Source organism: Anoplophora glabripennis, unplaced genomic scaffold (genome assembly GCF_000390285.2).
Source record: "Anoplophora glabripennis isolate ALB-LARVAE unplaced genomic scaffold, Agla_2.0 scaffold665, whole genome shotgun sequence".
NCBI classification, from domain to species: domain Eukaryota; kingdom Metazoa; phylum Arthropoda; class Insecta; order Coleoptera; family Cerambycidae; genus Anoplophora; species Anoplophora glabripennis.
This window is the reverse complement of record NW_019416757.1, coordinates 28,117-52,902: the sequence shown is the minus strand read 5'-3', so window position 1 is coordinate 52,902 and position 24,786 is coordinate 28,117. Positions and strand designations below refer to the sequence as shown.

Here is a 24,786-nt window from a genome sequence, read left to right as displayed (position 1 = left end):
ACACGTGGGATATATCAGCTGTGCAGCGTTCAGATAAGCGCGTGATGAAACTCCCCAATATTAATATACAACTTTTTTGTTCATTTATGATTACTGTACTTCATGCTGAAGTAATGGTAGTCAAACTTCTTACACCCTGTATATGAAAATAAAATGTAGTGGCCGCTGGGCGCAGGGATGATCGGATCGGACTGATTTTGATGTCACTGTGTAGGTTGGACCATTCCGTTTCAATAAATTTGTTCTATAATTTAGCTGCTCTCCGTAGAATTTTTTTTATATCCCAACAAAATTCAAACAACCTCAACAATCTGTTATTCTAATATTTGTGAGGATAAACTGGCAATGAGATTTATTTACTGGTACTAGAAGTATAAAAACAAAAAAAATAAACTTTCTAAAAAAAAATAATACATAAATCATTTTATGCTTAACTGGTAACAAACATTATTAAAATGTTTCCGTAAAAGAAAGAGGTACAGTTTCGGTTAACGCCGAGGGATACCCCAGGTCACCTAGGTTGTCCTCAGAGCACCAGACGTACGGTCGAATGCTTAATATTTTATACTGTCCCACACACTTGCTCAACCATTCTATGTCGACCGTCACCGTTTTGTACTTTTCCACCCATCCTAAAATTGAAGATCGAATCGAATTATTAAAACACTAACATAATTAATAATGACTTACTTTCATATTGCTCGAAATCTTGAGTGGCATGGCCTTCCCCTATTATAATCCCGATATCGCCGTCATCCACCAGCAAACTTCTCATATCTTGAAGCACTCTTCCTCCTAACATTTTAGCTATATTCTGCAAGCAATATAAAAATAAACAACAGATTTTTCACAATTGTTTGCTTTACCTCGATTTCATCTTTGGTTGTCGAAAGGAACGGTTCCGCACAGAAAAACTTATAACCTTTGAACAAAGGATTCTGTTTCCGCGTCAATCTTGATGTTCTGGGACCAGGGAAACCAGAAATGTCCAGGACTTCAAAAGGTTCCTGTAAAATGGGTTCAGACTAGTGATGGTAGTGACAGTTAACTTACCAAAAATTAATAAATTGACCAACGTAGTGACCGGTCATGTTAGAATATGTCCATCGAATATTTAAAATCCAATTTATCTCCCATTTCAATAATTCCTTTTAAATCGTTGTTTATTGTTAGCAACAATAAGTTTTCTTTCTTAAATAAGGGACAGAAAGTGTATACAATGCAAATTTTGTAAAATTTAGTATCTGGGACATGCAACCATAACGGGAAAGTATAACGGTGTTCCACCGGGAACTGCGTCGATCGAGGAAAGTACTGCTTCCAAAAAAATTGAAAATATGGCAACATGGCAGAGTCCCTGAGGCGAACACAACTAAAATATCTAGAACTCTCCAGCACTTCCTGTTATACCGGAAGTCGACATCAACTTCCTTATTTTAAATGGGACACCCTATATATTAATGCATTTTCGGATTCTACATGAAATTTGAGGGTCACTTTATTAAATATTCCCTATACCTAGGAGTTATAGAATTTGATATATTAATATTTAAAGAAAAAATTTTACAGATGCAAGGGTCCGCGGAGAAGCTAGTAACTCTTTTCAGGAGCGTGCTATCAAGTGGATTTTTGGTACCTGTAAAGGGCATAGGTAACACTAAATTATGGTATAACAACAAATTAAAACATTCAATACTAGGTGTTTCATTTTTGCTGTCACATTTTGATAACTTCAAACAGCTATAACTTTGTTAACTTAAATGGAACACTCTGTATTTTTTTACTCTGTCGTATGCAGATTAAAATTTCCTTTCAAGCCATATAAGCATTATTAGGGTTGCCTTTACTGCTTTTACAGATGTTTGCAATTTTCTATTTTTTGGACAGTTTTTCTCATATCAGACCTTTTGTCAAATTGGCCATGACCAGAAACACTCCAAAAACAATTGAAATAACTTGACATTTGTCAAATTAGTTGTCAAATTATTGTTGTGTCTGAATAGTTTTTGCCAAAAATTTAAATGGGGATCGTTTAAATTATACTTCAATTGTTATTTCAAGTTTTTCTGGTCATGGCCAATTTGACAATAGGTCTGATACGAGAAAAACTATCCAAAAAGTAGAAAATTGCAAACATCTCTAAAAGTAGTAATGGCAACCCTAACAATGCTTATATGGCTTGAAAGGAAATTTCTGTCTGCATACGACAGAGTAAAAAAATACAGGGTGTTCCATTTAAGTTAACAGTGTTATAGCTGTTTGAAGTTATCAAAATGTAACAGCAAAATTGAAACACCTAGTTTGTTGATATACCATAATTCAAATTTTTCGGAGCAGTACTTTCCTTGACAACGATTGACGCAGTTCCCGAAGGGACAGCCTGTATATTATACAAAAGAAAATTGAAATTTAAAAATAACCGATTTAATGGCCAAAAGTGAGTTAGTGATTTTTAAATGACTTGGAATTTTGCTATCACTGTTTTAAATTATCATATTTTTTATGTCTGTACGGACAAAGCAGTGAACAATAGAAATTTTAAAGTGTTCTTAAAAAATTACAAATTTTCGTGTGATTTATCAACTATTTACTAATTGTAAACTATTTATTTTTAAAATGTACATATAAAATGAATAAAAATATTAATCTGATAGATTTGAAATCTATTGAAGTTTTTAATAAAATGTAGATACTTGTTATAGTTTTTTTAAAGCATAGTGTTTAATTTGTTACTCCTGGTGTCAATGATCTCTGATATTAACTTTAGCCTACATAATAAGTTTGTTTCTGCAGCAGACCTAATATCAATCCATCTTACGGCACTACGTAGACAAAAAAAAAGAACCAACGTTAGATCAGGGAAATGAGAATAGCCGAATATGTCACCAATTGATCTTATTGCATTTATTTTAATTGTCTCTTTCTCAGTTTACAAAATGTTTGTAGTACGGGAGAATATTTTGTGACTTTTTGTGTGAAGTTATTACTTTTTACTGAAGTCGAAATAGAATTTGTGTACTGCAAAATAAACCTTATGACCTTATAGTCATTTATTTGAGTGATTAACCCTTTCACTGCTCCAGACGTATATATTCGCTAAAAATTTATAGGGCTCAAACTGCTTCAGACTTATTAATTCGCATGAATAGTTAAATTGGATCAGGCTGCTCAAACCGTATATATTCGCAACTGTGCGCATAGTGACTCGGTTATTGCAATCGGTAAGGCGAATTTTTGCGGGCGAGCTTATACCGATTGTGAATATTTTTATGGAAAGAGGTACTGGTAATAGTACCAAGATTGTTCATGTTTCTTTCAGTTTCTATTTAGTACATATACTGTATTTTATTCAAAATCGTAAAATTTATCGTAAATTGTAATTTAACATAACATAATGTAAAACTATAAGTGGTCTAACTGCTCCAGATGTATATATTCGCACGCGATAAACTTTCGTGCACGGCGCGGTAGCTACATTCAGACGTATTGCGCAGTGAAAGGGTTAATGGTAGTACGGTGTGTTTGTGTGTCTTCATTGCTAAAATTCTGTGTAATATTGTGAAAAAACATGTAAAGGAATGAAGAAAGATAAGACTTATCAATAATGCACAATATAGCTCTCAATTGGGCATGCGCACGCAGCTAAAGCGCAGGTTTTTTGAAATGGAGTTATGAAAACAGTATTACGAGTTAGTTTTCATGATTTTTCAAATTGTTCCCAGTGTATAGATAGAAAATTCATTTGAATCATGTGTGCCAAAAATTTTCAGATGGGTTTTTATAAACCAAAATATACAGGGTGGCACAAAAGTATGGAAACCCCTGAATAACTCGTCAGGAGTGTATTTTCTTGAAAAATGATAAATTGACCTTCGAGGTCATTTCATGGTCAAAATTGTTTTTTCAAATGGAAACCCCTATTTTTTTATTGCGGATTTGGAAAGAGCAGGAAATTTTACGTCATAATATGGTCTTGACCACGACTCTGACAATGACCTTGCTCTTTTCAAATTCGCAATAAACAATAGGGGTTCCCATTTAAAAAACTTAACTTGACCTTCAAATGACCTTGAAGATCAAAGTCAAGGTCAAATACAAGGTCACCATTTAGATCGCCAGGGAAAAATCTTTACACTTTTGTTTACACTTTAAACTTTTGTATTTATCATTTTTCAAGAAAATGCATTCCTGACAAGTTATTCAGGGGTTTCCATACTTTTGTGCCACCTTGTATATCCAAAAATATTAACTTACTTCGGGAATAATGCAGCCCTTCTTCAAGCATTCCTCTACCCACTCAAACTTCAAAACCCAAATCCCCGACGCCACCGCTGACACAAACTTAATCGTGTAGTCCTTCACGCAGTTTTCCTCGTTAGCGATAACGATCATATGTGTAACGTCCTTATCGAACCGGGAATTAAACCTCGCCAACTTCTTATCCGTCAACTTAACAATTAAATTAATTTGAGCCTTTGTCAGCCGAGTACAAGCTATGCAGGGCTTAGTTTTTCCGATAGATGGGCCCGCCTCCTGAGACGGTTTGACGTAATTCCATATACTCTTCTGCCTAGGCGTGCTGGTGAATACATTTTGTTTTTGCGGTGTGTGTTTCGTTACGGCTGTTAGAGGAGTGTATTTCGAAGCTTGCGCCATTTCCGTCATGCCGATATTCTGCGATTTCTTTGCCGTTATGGGTGAGAAACCCAAAGATTCCCTCTCTAGATCCACTTTAACGATAGGGGTGCTGTGGAGTAGTCTTTGCATTGCATGTTCATTCCGTTGAGTCAGTCTGTCTGGAGTTAACGACAAGTCGTTTTCGTTTAACTCTTCATAAGAAATATTTCTTGTCTCCGATTTTTTATTTTCGACTTCAGTTTCTCTGATGATCTGTTTGATGCACGGTGATAGGACTTTAGGATTTCTGGGGTTGCGGAAAATGAATTGGGACAGATTATCGGGAGTTTGCGAGGATTTGTTTAAGTCAATTACGGTTGTGGCGTCGTTCGTCGGATTGTCGTCGTCATTCGTAGGATTATCATTGTCAACTATATCTTCAGGAGTAGACGGAATGTCAAGGTCATCTTGGAAGTCGGGTGGAGGCGGCAATGGCACAATGTCGAAGTCGAAGTTTGCAGTTTCTTTTGGGGGTGGTAGAGCGTTGTTGATTAGGTTTATTGAATCCATTATCTGCGAACGTAACGATCTAAAAAAAAAAGGCAAAGAAAGAAATTATGGAATGCAGAAAGGGCTTTTTTGGACGAATTTGGAAACACCATATCAAGTGTGCTAGCTAAAATAGCAAATATTTGTCTGAATCAAATCAAATTTTATAAACAACTTATTTTTTTTTAGCTTGGTTTGTAGGCTTTTATGGCAATTTTCAATGGTTAAATAATTTCTGGGTTGGGTTTAGACGTTTTGAGAGACATAACACTCGTTTTTTGTGTTTTGATTTATGTTACTATTTTGCCTGTTCATTGAAACATACAGTGACAGTCCGGCATGAAAAAAACATTGACGAAATCAGATTAGCTATTCGTGACAGGATTAACTTTCAAATTGGTACCCAATTTTAGTGGTATGCAACGATTACCTACCTGTCTGCAAAACTATCAACCTTTTTCTGTGGGGTAGTTTCAACAATGTCTTCATCAGAGAATAAATCATCTTCATCTCCTTTCGCAACTTCATTCCTATCTTGGCTCTTAATTTTTACATTCGCTAATACAATTATATTTTTCTCTTTTTTTAAATTTGTTTGTGCTTCCGACGTATCAGCAAGTTCATTCGCATCCGTCTCCAGGGCATTGCAAAGTTTGTTTGAAAGTTCTAGATCATGCTTCCTCAAAAATAAATCTTTATTTGATGGAGGATCGTTCTTTGCACTCGTCTTTTTTCGTTTCTTAGGCGACGGCGTAATCTCTTCCGTTTCGCCTATTATATCAGAAATTTCGGAATTCTGCGCCTTTACCTTCCTTTCGTATGTACGAATGTCATTTTCTAACTTCAACAAATTCTCTTCGTTCATGAAAACATCATCTGAACCTAAACCGTCACCGAAGTTGTTGCTGTCAGAAGCTGTCCTGAAGCTGTCTTTGGATGAAGCACAGGATAATTCTGATACACTTTTACCAGGATATATTTTTTTATTAGCGTTGTCGATCATTTCCTCACATTTCCTGTTCAATTCTTGCTTCGCCGTAAGAACTTTGGGTTTTTTAAAACTCCGAGGCGAGCTACTGGAAAAGTCATTATCTTCGTATTTCTTCATAACCTCAGCAAGATATTCCTAAAATAAGAACACATAATGCAGCAATACTGCTGTGTTAAATCCAAATTTTATATTTGCACATACTTCAAATGTATAATAAAGGCTATTACTTTCCTTAGATTACAGTTTACTCCATGATTTTGTTACATTAGTAAGTAGTACATGCTTTATTTGTGATAATATTTAGGATTTAATGCAAAAAGAGCAAATTCCCGAGCGGCTTTTGCCTGACCTTGGGACAATTTGTTTATAACGCTGTTTTGCATGTCCCTACTTTGTTAGTAGTTGTAAAGGGCAACTTAATTTCAAATTTCTGAAATTTTTCTTTTTCGATATATTTCTTTGGATCAATTAGAATCTATATTTACGATATTAACTTCTAAAATTAACGTTTAGTAATTAAACAATTAGTTGCAAAAAACACGAGTTAATTAATAAATATCTGGAGCAGCAATTTCAAGGTCACTCGAACCAGCCCTTGGCACACATGTTGGTGTTTGGATTGACCGTCTTTTCCATAAATTTCAAATCAAATCAACATCCATCGCTTTTTGCAATAATAATGCGTATTTTTTAACTGTTTTCGAATAACTGCTACTTGAAGTCGATTATAAATATTCCCATTTAACACTCCAATTAAAAATTTAAAATAGAATCACAACACTGACAAAGTAAAAAAGGGTTTTTTGGAGAATGTTTTCGAAATACAGAAATAAACATCTTGGGAACAAAGAGACATAGTTGATTTCTCTGTTTTTTAAAATTGTCATAAAAATAAGCTCAAAAAGCAAAAAGAGCAAATTCCCGAGCGGCATTTGCCTGACCTTGGGACAATTTGTTTATAACGCTGTTTTGCACGTCCCTACTTTGTTAGTAGTTGTAAAGGGCAACTTAATTTCAAATTTCTGAAGTTTTTCTTTTTCGATATATTTCTCTGGATCAATTATAATCTATATTTACGATATTAACTTCTAAAATTAACGTTTAGTAATTAAATAATTAGTTGCAAAAAACATGAGTTAATTAACAAATATCTGGAGCAACAATTTCACGGTCACTCGAACCAGCCTTTGGCACACATGTTGGTGTTTGGATTCACCGTCTTTTCCATAAATTTGAAACCAAATCAACATCCATTGCTTTTAGCAGTAATANGCAAAAAGAGCAAATTCCCGAGCGGCTTTTGCCTGACCTTGGGACAATTTGTTTATAACGCTGTTTTGCACGTCCCTACTTTGTTAGTAGTTGTAAAGGGCAACTTAATTTCAAATTTCTGAAATTTTTCTTTTTCGATATATTTCTCTGGATCAATTAGAATCTATATTTACGATATTAACTTCTAAAACTAATTAAACTAACTTCTAAAACTAACGTTTAGTAATTAAATAATTAGTTGCAAAAAACATGAGTTAATTAACAAATATCTGGAGCAACAATTTCACGGTCACTCGAACCAGCCTTTGGCACACATGTTGGTGTTTGGATTCACCGTCTTTTCCATAAATTTGAAACCAAATCAACATCCATTGCTTTTAGCAGTAATAATGTGTAATTTTCGAAAACTGATTTTTCCGCGTTCAACCTTTATTTTACAGTTAAAAAATAAGTGAAACATTACTCGAGGTACTTTAAATTGTAAGTGATTTAATTGCCTACAACACAAACTAACTAATTTTTCGTTACGTGGTCTAGATGTTCATGGGCACTAAAAAAAGTGAAAAAACACGCAATTTTGTCACTTATTTACAATTTGCCAACTTAGCGTCACTTCTTTTGAGTTACTTTTTTGATATTATCATTATACATACCCTTCCCCGTCATAAAGTACAATAAAATGTCTATTAATAATTTTTTCAAGTTTTCAGGTTTTATGATCTTATTCGACTTGAGTATATCTTGTAACCTTTATAAAGACGATTTTTGGGAAAATTTACTACTTTTACGAGTTCGACACCTTGTGAAATAGTGCCTCAACTTCGAGGACACCCTGTATAAAACGAATAAAAGAGTACTTACATCATAATTAATACTCTCGCTATCCTGGGATTCTACCACTAGTGTTTTATTGTTCTCTTTAAATTCGGAAATGTCAGGATTAGTCAGAAATTGGACAGACAAATCATCTCTAAGGAACCTGTTACACTTTCGTTTCGCTGGAACTTCTTCATCTTCCTCTGAGTCACTATCAGAAGCGGGACGTTTGATTCTCTTAAATTTACTGCTCTTATCATCTTCGTAAGTTAACTTCCGATTTATTTTCTTGGATGCTGTCGATTTATTAGAGTTTAGACTGCATATCAAAACGGAACTTGGAATGTTCTCTTCTACTTTATAGCCTATATCAGCTCGTGACGTTTGCGGGGCATCAGACTTACGAGAATCAATTTTTGAAGGTATCTTTGTTATAGTGTCTTGATTCTTTTCGATTTCTTGAGTGTCAAAGCTCAAGTTGTCTAGGGTGCAGGTAAATTCTTCGTGTTGTGAACGTTGCTTCACGGCAGAGGTGTAATTTTTATTTGAAACAGTACTTTGCGGAATCGGTTTGAAATCTATATCTGTTTCATTCACCGTATGCTGTGACCTTCGCTTTAAAGGAGTGTTATTTTTATTGGAACCAGTACTATGTACAGGCGAGTTGAAATCTAAATTCATTTCACGTTGCGAGCCCTGCTTCAAAAGAGCAGTTTTATTTGAAATGCCACTACGCAGAGTCGGTTTGAATTCTGTATTCGTTTCATTCACCATATGTTCTATAGCAGCTCTTGTACCTTGAGATATCAATGTAACGCCATCAAGATTTTTATTCAAATCAACGTTGCACTGAATACAGCACAAGTCTTCCGTTTGCACCCCAATACTATTTCCTTTAACCTCAGTTTGTATTGTTTTATCGGCAATGTTAATGACTACTTGAGTCTCGGCGTCACAAAGTTCTGTAATACATGCTTTTTCTTTAATAACTTTGTTATCGTTTCTATGCAACAATTTTAATTTTGATAGGTAGAACTGCAGATTTCGAAGGTGGTTTTCAATGGTCACATCGGTAGATTTTAAACTCGTTATACATTTTTCCAAACATTCTTCGGATAAGTATAACAAATCTTCCGTTGAACTGTGTTTATTCGTTGTATCGGCACTAGTGTAATCAATCTTTTGCGTAGGACAAGCGTACAATTTTGTGATTTCATCCAGTGAAGTGTCTTGTTTCACATCTTTTCCGTTCTTGGGAGTACGATCATCTCGTAGATTTGGTTGTGTAGGCTCGATCTCACAAATATCTTCAATTACTACGACTTCATTTTCTTGTTTACGGTTCGAATTGTCATGAGATATTTTTTGTGTAGGCATATTAAACAGCACATCTCTTCTACTCTCAGCTGTACGATTGTTTTGTACATTTGAAGCCATAATCTCGATCTCGGGAACGTCGTCGATTACTATGACTTCATTTTCTTGTTTTGACTTTGAATTATCATCGTGAGGCATTTTTTGTGGAGGTACATTAAACAACACATCTAGTAAAACACAACTATCTTCAGACTTTGTAGTTTTTTTCTCTACATTTTCAGAAGTTGGTTTCTTCGTTAAGTTCTCAGAATTGTGCGCATGGGCCTTTATTTTTTTCTGCTGAAAGGCATGTATCAAAGTATCATTATCTCCAGATGTGTTTTTATCGATAAGTTCAATATTTTTTGATATGTAGTCTTCTAGTTGTTCTAAATCATAAGAGTGTTTCGGGTTTTTATTTGCTTCAGGAATGTTTTCTTCTAGGCGCTATAAACAACAAATAAAAATTATAAGATCACTCCTCATGGTAAAAAATAACATTCAGTGATAATTCTTGTTGACAAAAAGATACTGAGACTGTTTCTAAAGATTTAAAAAAAGGAGTAAAGAAAAGGAAGTAATTGTAGTAATCAATTTTTGATCATTTTCGACTGTAAGATTTAAAAATTTTGATGAAAATTCATTGTTTTGGGGTCAACTTGCTATAAATCTAATAGAGTTAATAAAGATTTTTGAAGGAGATAATAATTGAAAACACATTTTTTAACTGTTTTCGAATAACTGCTACTTGAAGTCGATTATAAATATTCCCATTTAACGCCCCACTTAAAAATTTAAAATAGAATCACAACACTGACAAAGTAAAAAAGGGTTTTTTGGAGAATGTTTTCGAAATATAGAAATAAACACAGTTTTCTTTTTGAGACTTTCCGTTAATTTGGTTAGAATTTTTGGAAGTTATTTTACAACTGAGAAAACATTTCAAAAGACAAATTTACTAGTCGAAATCCATTGGGAAATATTTTGTAATATCTATTATTCGACCGCGCAACTTTAAGAAATAAAAAATCAAATGTAGTTTAAAAGTCCATTTGTTGATGTGACAATACTAGAAATAATAAAATTCAAACCTATTTAAGAATACTTCAATATTATGTTTTATTTTTTTGAGGCAAGATTTACTCGAAACTTTTAACAGTTTTTGTCACCTGTAAGTAGACTACTTGACTGCCACTACAGGGGTCTGTGCAATTGGACACCTACAAGTCAAACAAATATGGTCAAAAACAGGGGGATCGGAAAGGAAATAATTTTTATTCATGCTTTGCGCAGTGCTCCTACATTTTGTTAACACATATTTCCTAAATCTTTGCCACTTTTTCATCAAATAAAGTTTTAGTAGTGACGCACAGTGGTCAAAAATCCTTAAAACCCGAACGAAACCTAAAAATTTCACTTTTTTACACACGGTAGATACCTCTAATACTGAACTAATTTTTGGCATTGTTTTTGTTTGTTTATTATTATCTTTTATTACAATGGCCGATGAACCAATAACACGCCTGAAATTACATCAAATAATGATGGAATTTTCATGTGAATCAGTCGAAGTCGAATCATTTCCACACAAATTTTGATGAAAATACGACGAAAACCCTTGCCACATATACAGGAAAAGCATTCTTTGCGCCTTATTTTGCAAGATGAAGAAAAATAAGTTAAAAAAAAACGAACATTTCTTAAGAAAATTCGAAAATTGGCTGAATGAAGAAATATATTTCCCGAAGATTGTTGTTCGCTGCCTGCAGAATTCTCGTAACGCGTCTACATCAGAAAGGGGTAGTCGTCCTTCTAAGGATTTCGAAGATTGTTCTGTCGTTATTAAACGTAGAAAACCACAGAAGATTCGTGAACAAACAAAAAATTATCATTTGCTACCTCCATGAAACTTAAGAGAAAGTGGAAATGTAGATGCAGCCAAATTGCTCAGTGAAGCAACGGAAATGTCCCCAAAAAGAGCAGGAAGAATTTAAAAAACAAGAGGTTTCCAGTTACTCTGCTGAAGAAGCAGTGGCTTTGTCTCATTAAATTTAACTCGAGATCAGTATGAGCAATTAAGAAAAGAGGCCAATGAACATGGACATGATCTTTACTCTCCATATTATAAAGTGGTAGAGTCTAAGAAACAATTTTATCCTGAGAATATTTTAATAACGGAAGAAAAATGTGAGTATATCGCTGAGAAAATGTTACCTTTGTAATTAAGTCAGACGCAAAGAAGAAAGATAAAGACGACGAATTCGTAGATGAACAGGAAAGTAATTTAGAGGAAGAGTTTGAAGGTGAAGAATACGAAACTGATGAAAGTGAACAAAACAAGGAAAAACAGGAGGAACAGGACGAGGAAGAAGATAAAAATTGAAAAATATTATTTTATACTGCGATATAGAATATAATGTAATTATGATAAATAACTAAAATATAAACAAATATAGCTAAGTATAAAAATTAGGGTCTTGAGTATTGTCCAAAATTTTTACTCACTGTAATGTGTTTTTTATAGTCATTATGAGAGCTATAATATATAACTGTCTTGTTAAGATCAAAATAGAATACATTACATTCCATTTCAACAGTCGTTCCAATTTTATGAATGTCAATCCCCTAAACGGAATTGAAATCTTGAATATAGTTTAATATTATTACCTCCAGTGGATTCTAGGGTATAAAAAACCCTGGAATCTAAAATTTCCCTGCAATAGGACGATTAAGTACTCTAAGAGCTATAGGTTTAGATTGAGAATTTATAGTTTTTGACCACTGTGTGACAGTGGTTTAAATTTTTGCTTAGTAATTTCAATATAATTTATAACATTTATAAATGGAAAATTTTACATGCACACACTTACATTTTTGGCATGAGTATCTTCTGGAGGTCGGCTTTTATTTTCAATTAGTGCTTCCTTGTTTCCAATAACACTTTGTATCGAATCATCATTACGCTTCTGCAATTTAATATTTTTTGTCGTATTGGTAAAGTCATCTCGTATTAAATTTACTGTTAATAATTTCTTACTTACATCAACGTCAATTGTTTTATGACCGTTGGATTCTTTATCAGTCGAGTGTTCGTTTTTACTTTCAATACCGACCACATTATTTCTGGTAGTATTTTGCTTCGAGTCACTGTTTGGTTTCTGCAAAATATTTTTTATTCCCTTACTAAAATCTGCTTGGGTTAAGGCAACCTTTAAAATTCTTTTACTTACATCAGTATTAGTTGCTTTAATGATGGTCTCCTTATTAGAAATTTGAGGTGTGTTTTCATTTTTAAGTTCCTGGGTAGACTGCAAGGTAATATTTAGTTGTTTTGGTATCCTTTCGTTTTTCTTTATAGTTTTTTCTATTTCTGTTAAACGTTCCCATCCTGTAGAAACAGGAGTTGGACTTAAAGGTTTAGTCTTCTTCCTTGATGAATTATACCTTTTACTTTTAATATCAAAATCACTGTATTTAGTCTCTTGTAACTCATTGTCCAATGCTTTTAAAAACTCGTCTTCTATTAAATCTTGAATTACTTTTTCTTCCGCTTTTTTAACAACTTCTTCCTCTTCTGTATTGTCTTCGATGTTATAATTTTCTAAACTAGTAGACCTTGTTTGCAAATTCAGTTTTTTCTGTGTAGGTATTACTTTCTTTACTTCGATATCTAATGATTTTGCCCGTCCTCTCCGAAGTTTGGGTCTCATAGATTTACATTCATCTTTCGCTCCTTTTACTTGGGATACCGACACTAAGTCAATAACAGGAACTTCAGAAATGCCAGTAATATTTTGAGTCTGACTCAACCTGTCAAATTGATTTCTTGTATCATTTAACCACTTTAACACAGCAGTTTTATTTTCACAATTATCAAATTCTAAAATATTATATTCAGCTTTATCTTTCTTGTACTTCTTTTTGTTTATATAAACACGCTTAGTACCCTTTCTATTAAAAGTATTAGTGGGCTGGTTACTCATTAATGTATCAAAAGCATTCATACAATTTTCTTTCACAGATTCATCTTGTGTCTTCTTTTTATTAGCTTTTTTTATACCATATTTTTCTTTTGAACGGTTCTTCTGCTTTATTGTTTGATTAATACCTTTTGAAGTTGATGGAATGGCCAGCGAATTATTGTTGCTTATAACATTCTGTTGTAGAACGTCTTTATTCTGGGGTATTTCTATCTCCTCTCTCAGTTGTTTCCGAAGTTGTTCAACTAAAAGATATGCATCAATGTCTTTACTGCAAAGTTAATAGAATGTGTAGTTACCTTCACATTTATAAATACTTTTTATATTTTCGCAGCAGTTATAAACAAATTTTCCAAGAGTGCTCGCATAATTATCGCTGTATATTATTGACCTCCTCTTATAAATCCTTTTACATAGAGGGCAAGAAGCTTGCTTCTGGGCAGATTTCTGTTCAAGGTAACATTCTTTGCAATACTTATGGCCACAGTTCAACTCAACAACTTCCCGCATTACATCTAAACTGAAAGATATTAAAGATAGAGGAAGTAAAGTAATAAGATGATAAACTTACCAGATTGGACATTTTAGCTTTACTTTCAAACTTATGATTGTTTCTACAAGTTTCATTAACTTAATTTTATTCATGTTTCCAGTTTCAACCTAGATTTCTAGACTTTCAAACAAATCTAAACAAGTTTGGCGGTAAATAATAAACTTTTTGACTTTGACACGTCTTTGACATTTCCCAATTTGACAAGTGACACCACAGCTGCTTCTTCTCAAGAGACCTCTCGTTCCGATTTGGCAAATATGTAGCTAGCTAATAGCAACTTAGTTACTCTGAACTGAACTGATATTAGTTGCTATAGCACATACTAATAGGTTCTATCGTAAGAGTAACTAAATATCTTATGGGTACTATTTTTATAAAAACGAAAGCCCCCAAGGACACTTGTGATGAACTTATATATATATATATACAAGTATACATACTTTCATAGTATATGATCATAAATTCATGAACATTAATGAACTGAACTGAACCAAATTAAACTGTGATCAAATTGGATTGGATTACGAGTTTTTAAATTCATGGATAGAAAATGCACATTTATAAAATTATTTGATATTTCTCTTTGCTGTATTTGGAATTAGAAAAAGACACGACACATTTGATAATTGTATTCCATTATTTCCATTGCATTATTTGCATTGTTACAAAAAATTGCATTGACCTGGCATTGACCTTCAAGTTTTATTTTTACCGGCCGGTAATTCTTTCGTCAGCGTAACGTCACAAGACAAGTCACCAGTCTCAAATGCAAGTGATAATTTTAAGTTTTCAGAAGCATTTTAACAAAAACAACTGTTTCATAATCCTCGAGGTCGAATAGGTCAACTGTAACTAGAATTTTTTTTTTATCGCGATCACGACAAAACCACTTCAATATGTCCTTAAAACAAACTGTAACTCTTCTACAAGCTAGAAATGGAATTAATTCTGTTAAACAGAGGGCTAGGTAAGAAATATATATTTTTTATTTTAAACTAAGTTTTTTAGATCTTAATTCAAGTTTTTTATTTTAATTTTATCATACATTTAATTGCAGCTCTTGGTGGTCTGGTGTACAAATGGGCCCCCCGGATGTCATTCTGGGAGTAACAGAGGCATTCAAACGTGATACGAATCCCAATAAAATTAATCTAGGTGTCGGTGCCTACCGTGACGACAATGGTAAACCGTACATCCTTCCTTCTGTTCGTAAAGCCGAGGAGCAAATGAGGGCAAAAAATTTAGACAAGGAGTATGCCCCGATCTCTGGTTTATCCGATTTTTGTAAAAGGAGCATAGAACTAGCTCTTGGAGAGGGAGCAGATGTTGTTGCAAATGGTTTGAATGCGACCATCCAAGGTATTTCTGGTACCGGTTCTCTGAGAGTCGGTGCCGCATTTTTGAGTGGTTTCTTCCCTGGCAATAAGGTGGTGTATATTCCCAGTCCCTCCTGGGGTAACCACACTCCAATATTCAAGCATAGTGGGTTAGACGTTAAGACTTACAAGTACTACGATCCCAAGACTTGCGGACTGGACTTCGCTGGGGCTGTGGATGATATTTCGGTAAGTTTTTTTTTTATGTGAAAAATATAAAATAAATGTCGCATTGTTTGAAACAGGGAAATTGATTTTTAAACATTTATAGACCACCGCAAAAAAGATTTTAAAAATTTAAAATAAAATTTTAATTTAAATTTTAATTAAAAACGATAGAAATTACCAAGTAGTATTACAAATTCGAAAATTATAATCTAAAGTTTTAATAATTGAAGACATTGAGAATCACTTGTATGTAATACTTATTTTATGAATGGCATCAAAACTAAGAACTTTTGCAACACGTAATTTTTTATCCAAGTACATAGTTCTTTCAGTAAGCAATGCTGGTGTTAATTACATACTTTGTTTTTATTAACTATGATAAGATTAGCAAACACGTGATTTAAGTAAATTAAAAATTAAATTTAGTGATTAAATTCAACAATCTTCCAATCTTCCTTAATAAATAGATAATGTTTATCTAACATATTTCTCGTTTATTATTAAGTAACTTCTAATTTAATTTTATCTAGTGATGAAATATATTGTTAACATGTGTAATAATAAAAAAGTATTGTTTATGTTTGGATTTTTATGAATATCAAATATTTTACAGCTACTGATGACTGATAATGAGATATGGCTACTACGGCACAAAATAGAACTTTTGTAATTGTTGTGAAATTTTAATTTATTTATGTCGTAAATTTAAATTAATAATTAAGTAAATAGATACAGCAAGTTAAAATAATTAAATGTAAAGTTAATTTTTATTTAAACATAATTAAAATGCTAAAAGTATACAGATTTTTACAAATTCGCTTCTCACTATAGGGATATCGAAAACGATAAGATATAGAAACTAGCTTAAATGGGGGCAAAGTTGCGCAATCAGGGGACCGACATTATGCCTCTAAAAAATCAAGGCTAACAAGATTAGTTTTCGAAATATTTGAAAAATACTGAAATTTTGGAAATCCGTTTTTGTTTCATTTCAGCCTTGTTTGAGGTGATTTTGAAAAAAGAAGAACACTTTCTCATGGCAACTCTTTGCCCTCTATCGAATGTCATAATCAATTTTTATATGTAACGTTTCATCTCTCCAGGACCATCATCAACTTTATTTTTTTATTTTATTACATTTTTTGCAAGCCTTCATGACCCCCAATACTGTACTGCCTCAGCCCAAACCAGATTCAAACGTTTTGTCTCGAAAAATTCATCTTCAGTGTATTCGTTCCAAATTTATCTAAATTTTTTATTTACATTTTTTTGTTTATTGAATTATCGTACACTGTAAGTGTCGTTAGACCCTGTGAAATTCATTTACTCAAATGAAGTTGATGATGGTCCTGGAGAGAAGAAACGTTACATGTAAAAATTGACGGATTTCCAAAATTTCAGTTTTTCTCAAATATTTTGAAAACTAATCATGTTAGCCTTGATTTTTTAGAGGCATAATGTTGATCCCCTGATTACACAATTTTGCCCCTATTTAAGCTACTTCGTACCTCTTACCGTTTCCGAGTAATTCCGACTATTTTTATGTAATTATAAAATTTTTAAGTGAATTACTAGTTTGTTGCATAAAGCAATTTTTACATTTACTAGAAAAAATGGAACAAAGAAACATTTACGCTTCGAAGTATTCACCCTTTTTTATGTAGCATGTAAGTCGGAGACGATTCCAGAGCTTCTCAATAAGTTTCATCAATTTTGAATATTAATTTTAAATATATTACGTTTTTAATCATTGAAAATGCTTATTAATGCATACTGTTTACCATTAAAAAATATTCTCCAACTTTGGAAACACATTTGTGGCACCTTGTTAGATGTTACAATATGTTGTCTGTTTTTTTGGTAAAATTTAATGGTACCAACACAGCAAACCACAAATCATGATAGACTCCACAATTTGTGTATTACGAGTATATCGTCCGTCTTATCACATTGGGGCGTATAATCCAAGAAATGGATATCCACATACGCCTCTACGTGATAATAGGGACGATATATACCAATATAACTTGAATTTCTTCATCACCTATTTTAAAACTGTTAAATATTTGTTTTTACTCTAGAAAATCCCTGAAAAATCTATCGTCCTTTTCCATGCTTGCGCCCATAACCCCACTGGTGTCGACCCCACCAAAGAGCAATGGGCAGAGCTATCTCAGCTCGTCAAGAATAAGAACCTATTCCCGTACTTCGATATGGCATATCAAGGTTTTGCCACTGGCAGCATAGAAAACGATGCTTATGCTGTGAGTACAACAAAATCGCTTGAAACTAAGGTCGAAGAACTTTTTTCTAAATTTAGGTTCGTCTATTTATCAAAGAGGGACATCGCGTAGCTTTAGCCCAGAGCTACGCTAAAAACATGGGTTTGTACGGAGAACGAGCGGGTGCGTTTAGTATCGTAGGCTCCTCCAAAGATGAAGCCGATAGGGTCATGTCCCAAATAAAAATTCTCATCAGAGCGTTATACTCTAACCCTCCAATCAACGGAGCTAGGATTGTCAGTGAGATTCTAGGTGATGCCAACCTTAAAAAGCAATGGTCAGTAGGTTTTTTCTTCGAGAAATAAGGCGGCTCTATCGTTTTTGTTTACAGGTTGCAAGAGGTTAAGGGAATGGCTGACAGGATCATTTCTGTCCGTCAAAATCTTCGTGATAATTTGAAGAAGGAGGGCTCGACTCGCAACTGGGAACATATCACAAATCAAATTGGGATGTTCTGCTTTACCGGATTGACAGCGCCTCAGGTAAATGTAGAAAAAATAAGGTACTAGTAATCGTTGGTTAACTGGTATTCGTCAGTTTTAACATAACTTCTTTGATATCAAGAATTCTCTGACCTCTGGCAATAATTAAACAAATAAATATCAATCATTCCTATATTATAATGTATGAAACTAATTTTGCATTTAACGTGGGTATAAGTACTAATATCCGGTGAACAGTTTGTCTATGTCACCAATCGGCTATAAAACGGCAACCTGAGTTAAAAAGCCAAATCGAGGTAAACTTCTTTGTTTTTCTGACTTACTAATTACAAAGTTTCCTGAACTAGGCCGTTTACAGATTGTTAGTGTATATATTGTCAAAAAGTTGGTTTTCTTTTCGGGACCTCCACTACTGTTATCTGGACGGTGGCTTTTTATGTGATATCACAGTTCACACATAGAAAGGTCGTCACAAATCTATCAAAGATACTATCTCTTCTGTCTGTCTGTCTGGCTTATTCCTCTATTTGTGGTTCATTATTTGAGTATATTTTTGTCAAAGATGTCGCAGACAATATAGCTTCGCCCCAGACCGCTACTGGAATAGGACAGCAGTTTTAAATTTCTGAATTTCCGATACAGTACACCAGCAGCAGAATTTTAGGAATGCAGCGGCCCGCATACCTACTCGTATCCTAGCAACATATAAACAATAGTTTGGCAAGGTTGTCACGCATTCTTACGGATTTATTTTGTACACTTTTTTTATCAATGTCCGTTTTTTGCGTTACTGTAGTATTTAAATGTATGATGTAGGTATTGGTATAGGTATAAAAATGTTTTAAAGAATCAACGAATATCTATGTAGTTTCAGATGATATTCTGCAGCGTTGTTTAATCATAATTTCATTAATACTACTATTTTCATTTTTTGGTATTGAAATACTGCAGAAAATATATTTCCAAATAAACAAAATTCACAATGATATTTTAAACAGCTTGTAATATAATTTTTTTAATATTTGATGAAAAATGTATTTAATATACAAGGGTTATTAGTACGTCGTGGAATGTAGGTACAGGATTTTTGTTTGTATTTTGACACCCACTTATACTTAGATTTAATACTAATTAAAGATAGAAAAGAATTTTAAATACAAATGTACGACTTTTCATTTATTTCTTTTGACATTATCAAAATTTGCTTATTTAAATAACATTAAAATACCTACTAATTTTTTCCAATTTTCCAAATGCAAGCAATTATGATGATACCGTTGAAAGCATGCTTTAATTTATTGCGTTAAAAACAAATATAATATTATCAAACATTTCGTCCTGTATTTTTTGTAATACTTGGAAATTTTGAGGTCTTGAATAATATATTTTGTTGAAGTGTCCCGACAAAAATATGTCTAAGGGACTGAGATCGGAGCTGTTTTCTATCCACCTAAGGTTTCTAATAATATTTTTTTTGTGTTTGTTGACGAGATTCTTCCTCCAAAATAAATTTGCTGATATTCCTGAAGAACTTTCACACATTATTGTTATTTGAATAATACACTTTATGTTTTATTTTTCATTATCAGAATACCCATTTTAATTAATGTCGGTTTTGTCTGAGTGTGTGCGAGAGAGATAGTGATAGTGTGCGATAGAGATTTTGTCATCATAGAGGGTCTCTCTCTCTCTCTGCTGTCTTCTGGAGTTTCCTCAGCATCTTTAGGACACCTAGGGAGGGAACATGGGGTAGAGCGCGTGGCTTTTTTAGCTTTCGTCATTGAGCTATGACGTCACCACGTATGAAAAAAAAAAAACATTTTAGCTTGTACCTCAGAAATGACTCGAAATATCAAAAAATCTCTGGTTCTAATTGATGATTGAGTGAAAAACCTCGAAGTCCGCATGTCAAAAAAAAAAAAAAAATAGGGACCAACGGTGTGTGCATCATAGAATAAAAAAATGATTATAACTCAGAAATGGTGGGTTATATCGAAAAAAATATTTAAAAAAATCTCCAAAGACTCCTGGTTCTGTATATCCCTCCTGCGTTGAATGCAAAAGATCCGAAGTCCGTATGTCGGAAATAAATTTCAGATACAGTAAAAAATGTCTTATAACTCTGAAACGGTGTGATGAATCGAAAAAATAATTAAAAAAATCTCCCCATCACTGCCGGTTCCGATTGTCCGTTCTGCATCTAAATAAATTTTGGAAACAAGAGGTGTGTGACATCATATAGTAAAAAAGCCTTATAACTGGGAAACAGTGCGTTGAATCGAAAAACTAATTTAAAAAATCTCCCTGCACCTCTGATTCTGATTGTCCGTTCTGCGTTGAATGGAAAAAATCCGAAGCCTGCTTGTCGAAAAACCTAAAAAGTTTGTCAAAATTGCAACAGCAGTAGCTAGCGCATTTGTCTTATCTCATTGATTGATGATTTATTGTTTTTTTTTTAAATAAATTTCGTATTCAACCACCCCTAGAGGTTCCAACAATTTTATTAAATAAAAAATTAAGGTACTATTCTTAAGGAAATTATACATTTTTTAATTTTTTTGAAATAAATAGAGAAATTTCCAAATAAAAGATAATTAATTCCATATAACTCTTCGATTACATAATTAAATACATTAAATTTATTTGGCAGTTATTATTTGGCAACAAAGCCACCGCTAGAATCCTATTACCAAGTAGAACCACGCTAAATTTTATTGCTGGATGCTGGCTAACAAGACGTTGCATCCTTTTTAGGTTGCCAATTTGCAGCATTTAGTATGCGGTCTGAAGCAATAAGCGATATTGTCTGCAAAGATGTGAATGTTAGAAACAACAAAAGATATCATTTCTTTGTTTTGAAATTAATATAAAAAAGTAGGTCCACACAAAGGAGACCGCTGTACTGTCAAAGGAAGAACAAAGGAGGAAAAGATAGATAAATAGAAGATAAATTTTATTGCTGGATGCTGGCTAACAAGACGTTGCATCCTTTTTAGGTTGCCAATTTGCAGCATTTAGCATGCGGTCTGAAGCAATAAGCGATATTGTCTGCAAAGATGTGAATGTTAGAAACAACAAAAGATATCATTTCTTTGTTTTAAAATTAATATAAAAAAAGTAGGTCCACACAAAGAAGACAGCTGTACTGTCAAAGGAAGAACAAAGAAGGAAAATATAGCAGATAAATAGAAAATAAATTTTATTGCTGAAGCAATAAGGGATATTGTCTGCAAAGATGTGAAATGTTAGAAACAACAAAAGATATCTTTGCTTTGTTTTGAAATTAATATAAAAAAAGTAGGTCCACACAAAAGAGACCGCTGTACTGTCAAAGGAAGAACAAAGAAGGAAAAGTAAGCAACAAAAAAAAACAATTTCCAAAGAAAACCAAAAACAAAATAATAGAGGTAGATAAAACCGGTCATGCGAAATGCGAAATAAGATATTTTCTTTATGTGGTGGATATACAAGTTTCTAAGGCTACAAAGATGTTTTATTCTTCTTTTATTGACTAAATTGGTTTTAATTTATTGTTTTAATTATCTACTCCGATTTCTTTAGTTGTGATGATTATTCATACAAATAAGGAATGATCTCATAATATTATTACCTCATTGGAAATTATAAAATTGTAAAATACATATACAAGTAAATAATTCAATGGGGAGGTCGAAGTAGGCAATCATAAAAATTTGTATCTAGCCAGACGTGATACATTTCTTAACTGACGATTATTATACATCTACCTCATATAGAATCGAGAAAGCCCGATTTATGGAAATCATAAAACAATCACACACATTTTTATTTTGAATTTTTGACGTAATTCTCATTTTAGGTGGAAAAAATAACGAAAGACTTCAGCGTGTACCTAACGAAAGATGGCCGTATCTCCATGGCTGGAGTAACATCGAAAAACGTAGGCTACCTCGCAAATGCCATCCATGCAGTAACAAAATGAATTAATTTATAGGTTTTACCTCGTTTTAAAAGTATTTTTGTTCAGGCTTTGCATTTTAAATGATATTAAGAAATATACACCTATTTGTTTTATGTAAGATTGCATTTTACGAAACGTTGATTTATACACCTTTGTTTTTGTTTATTTTATATTAATTTGCTCTAAGCATTTATATTTGTTTTGTTTAAATTTTGCGGTATACGTTATACCTGCATGTATTTTTTTAATTCAATTGAATATTATCAAAGTCTAACTAGATTATTGCTTTTTTTCCTCCATACCCTAGACGTCATTTTGACATTTCAAATCTAAAAAAAAAATTAAAATTCCGTACTATTGGGAACAGGTGCAGATATAGATATGGATTTTAGGGGGGGTATTTGCACAGTTGCCGCCTAAATAAAAATATCGTTTGGGGGGGGATCACTCCATCGCCCCTCCTTTGGATCTGCGCCTGATTGGGAATACACTAATTATAACATTGGCTTGTTCATAGTTTTTACGAGGTGACATCGCTTAAGAGCGAGACTGAAGATATCACCTTGATGGTCAATAATTCAAATTTTTTTACATTATCAACCAACCGTCAATTTCTGGCGTTTTGTTTTATTTCAGCGTGAAGTTTTTAACTAAACAATTCGAGGAGAAATATTTTAAAATTTTATTATGAAAATGGTAAGTATTTTTTTTTTTTGTGAACGTTGTTCTTGATATCGCACATACTGCAATAGGTTTCCATAAGGTAGGTAACTTATATTATACTGTTTTTTTTATTAATAATTTTTTGACTTCAAAATGTGAAATCAAAGACCCAAAAATCTACTGTGATCGAAGACAGTGCCGGCTCTTGATTTCCATACCAGGGAGGCGGAAAAATTTAGGTACCTACCTACAAAGCATTGAAAAAAAATCAACTATAATTGGATAGTTTTATTTTAAGTACTATTGAAATATAGAGAAAATGTACCTACTCAACATTTTTTTGTAGTGAAAGTCCATTCTTCTGCTTTTGTCTCAAATAAACTTTTCAATTACTTTTTCATTAAAGTTTGGTATTTATCGCACCATTGTTTTATACTTCTACAATTTTTAAAAAAACATACAAGAAATGATATGTAAAACAATTTTACATCACCTTAATAAATTTATTATTTATTATGAAAAAAAAGCGGTGAATAGTATTATTTTGTTACGGTCTGACTAAACAGAGCTCACACAGTAAATATGCGCTACTCCCACTCTGCCTTTCACTGTTACGGAATGGTAACTATGACCACCGCCATAAACATTTTACAAATGTTGAATGAACGCCCGCTATTTTATTATTGTTGAAATGTGCAGGGGAAGGCAGTAGAAAAGGTGTCTCATCTCGTGAGTCAACTTTTTTCATAAGCAGCATTGTTTTTTTTTTAAACAATTTAGGTCCAAAATCAGTTTTTCCAATATATAAGTACTGGAAAAACTATTGATTTTAGGGAAAAGTGTTCAACAGACGAAATATGCGCAATAATAAAAATATACCGCCTGATATATTAAAATCGGAAAAATTGTTTAAAAGTTACTGCAAAAAAAAAACATCAAAAATTGTAGAAAAACAGCATTTTTTTAATTATCCATAACTTGGTTGTTATTTGTTAGAATTTTATAAACATGCCTAAAAGTTGTGAGTTTTTTTGTTATTCAAATCTGTACGAAAGATGGGCACTGTGGGCCTAATAGTTTTTGTAAAATTTCGTTTATAAAAAAAGTGATAAAAAAAGACTATTTTTAATGTAAAAATCAAAAGGGCCCCTGGCAATATAAATCAAAATCCATTTAAATACAAATAGAAGTTAGGTTTTAAGCTTTAAAAATCGACTTTCTAAACCTTTTTTTGTTAATAACTTTCAGAGAGACAGATGGTTAAAGTTATGCATTTTTTAAATATAATTTTGCAAAAACCATTGGGTCCACAGCACCCATCTTTCGCACAGTTTTGAGTATTCTTAAAACTCACAACTTTTAGGTATATACAGGTTCGAAAAGTCCCTATGGTACATCGGCCGTTACGTGAGAGCGATAAAGTAAGTCATAGAAATCGTGCGATAGAGAAGGAAGGCTATAATGAAGGCGTCTCATAGTCTCCGCCCGTTTCGCCCTTCCACAAATAAGATCAACTTCCACTTGTAATTCAGCGACCGGTGGTCATCTTTGTTTTCGTCGTTTGCCTTTTCTTTAATAGATGTCGCTACTTATACAATTCCGACTCCGGTATTCCGATATGTTAATACAATCCGTTAACAGGGGGCAGCACAACGCGTAACAAAGAAAACTTTTTACAGTAGCTAGTAGATACCTCTGTTTGTAAATCTAGTGACCTTGTTTCCCCTACTGAGAAGTTATTCAAATGGAGTATAGTGCTCAGCTGCATTTAAAGTTCATT

General features: G+C 33.1%; 2 protein-coding genes across 3 annotated transcripts; one reads left to right on the top strand and one right to left on the bottom strand.

The window, feature by feature from the left end:
* Positions 1-344: 344 nt before the first annotated feature.
* LOC108913978 lies at positions 345-14,288 on the bottom strand. Of its 2 annotated transcripts, none has more exons than XM_018719661.1 (11): positions 14,153-14,288; positions 13,881-14,101; positions 12,832-13,826; positions 12,643-12,759; positions 12,472-12,567; positions 8,291-10,048; positions 5,601-6,292; positions 4,255-5,206; positions 867-1,007; positions 691-814; positions 345-632 (listed from the first exon to the last, which is right to left on the bottom strand). In XM_018719661.1, exons 1-11 carry the CDS (start codon positions 14,224-14,226, stop codon positions 451-453), a joined length of 5,352 nt encoding a protein of 1,783 aa, XP_018575177.1. In that variant the 5' UTR covers positions 14,227-14,288; the 3' UTR covers positions 345-450. The 2 variants fall into 2 exon arrangements, with proteins under 2 accessions (XP_018575177.1, XP_018575179.1); XM_018719663.1 differs by having other exon boundaries at positions 13,881-14,096; positions 14,153-14,221.
* Positions 14,289-14,845: 557 nt separating this feature from the next.
* On the top strand, positions 14,846-22,461 carry LOC108913971 (aspartate aminotransferase, mitochondrial). Its single transcript, XM_018719639.2, has 6 exons — positions 14,846-15,101; positions 15,192-15,699; positions 17,760-17,942; positions 17,999-18,237; positions 18,292-18,442; positions 22,242-22,461. The coding sequence occupies exons 1-6, from the start codon at positions 15,031-15,033 to the stop codon at positions 22,362-22,364; spliced, it is 1,275 nt and encodes a 424-aa protein (XP_018575155.1). The 5' UTR covers positions 14,846-15,030; the 3' UTR covers positions 22,365-22,461.
* The last annotated feature ends 2,325 nt before the right edge of the window (positions 22,462-24,786 follow it).

Coding starts and splice junctions, on each gene's coding strand:
- LOC108913978 (XM_018719661.1), bottom strand. CDS start 14,226: ATGAATAAAATTAAGTTAATGAAACTTGTAGAAACAATCATAAGTTTG. Junction 815..866: donor CAACCAAAGATGAAATCGAG/GTAAAGCAAACA, acceptor TATTGCTTGCAG/AATATAGCTAAAATGTTAGG. Junction 633..690: donor AGATTTCGAGCAATATGAAA/GTAAGTCATTAT, acceptor CTTCAATTTTAG/GATGGGTGGAAAAGTACAAA.
- LOC108913971 (XM_018719639.2), top strand. CDS start 15,031: ATGTCCTTAAAACAAACTGTAACTCTTCTACAAGCTAGAAATGGAATT. Junction 18,238..18,291: donor GCCAACCTTAAAAAGCAATG/GTCAGTAGGTTT, acceptor TTTTGTTTACAG/GTTGCAAGAGGTTAAGGGAA. Junction 18,443..22,241: donor CCGGATTGACAGCGCCTCAG/GTAAATGTAGAA, acceptor TTCTCATTTTAG/GTGGAAAAAATAACGAAAGA.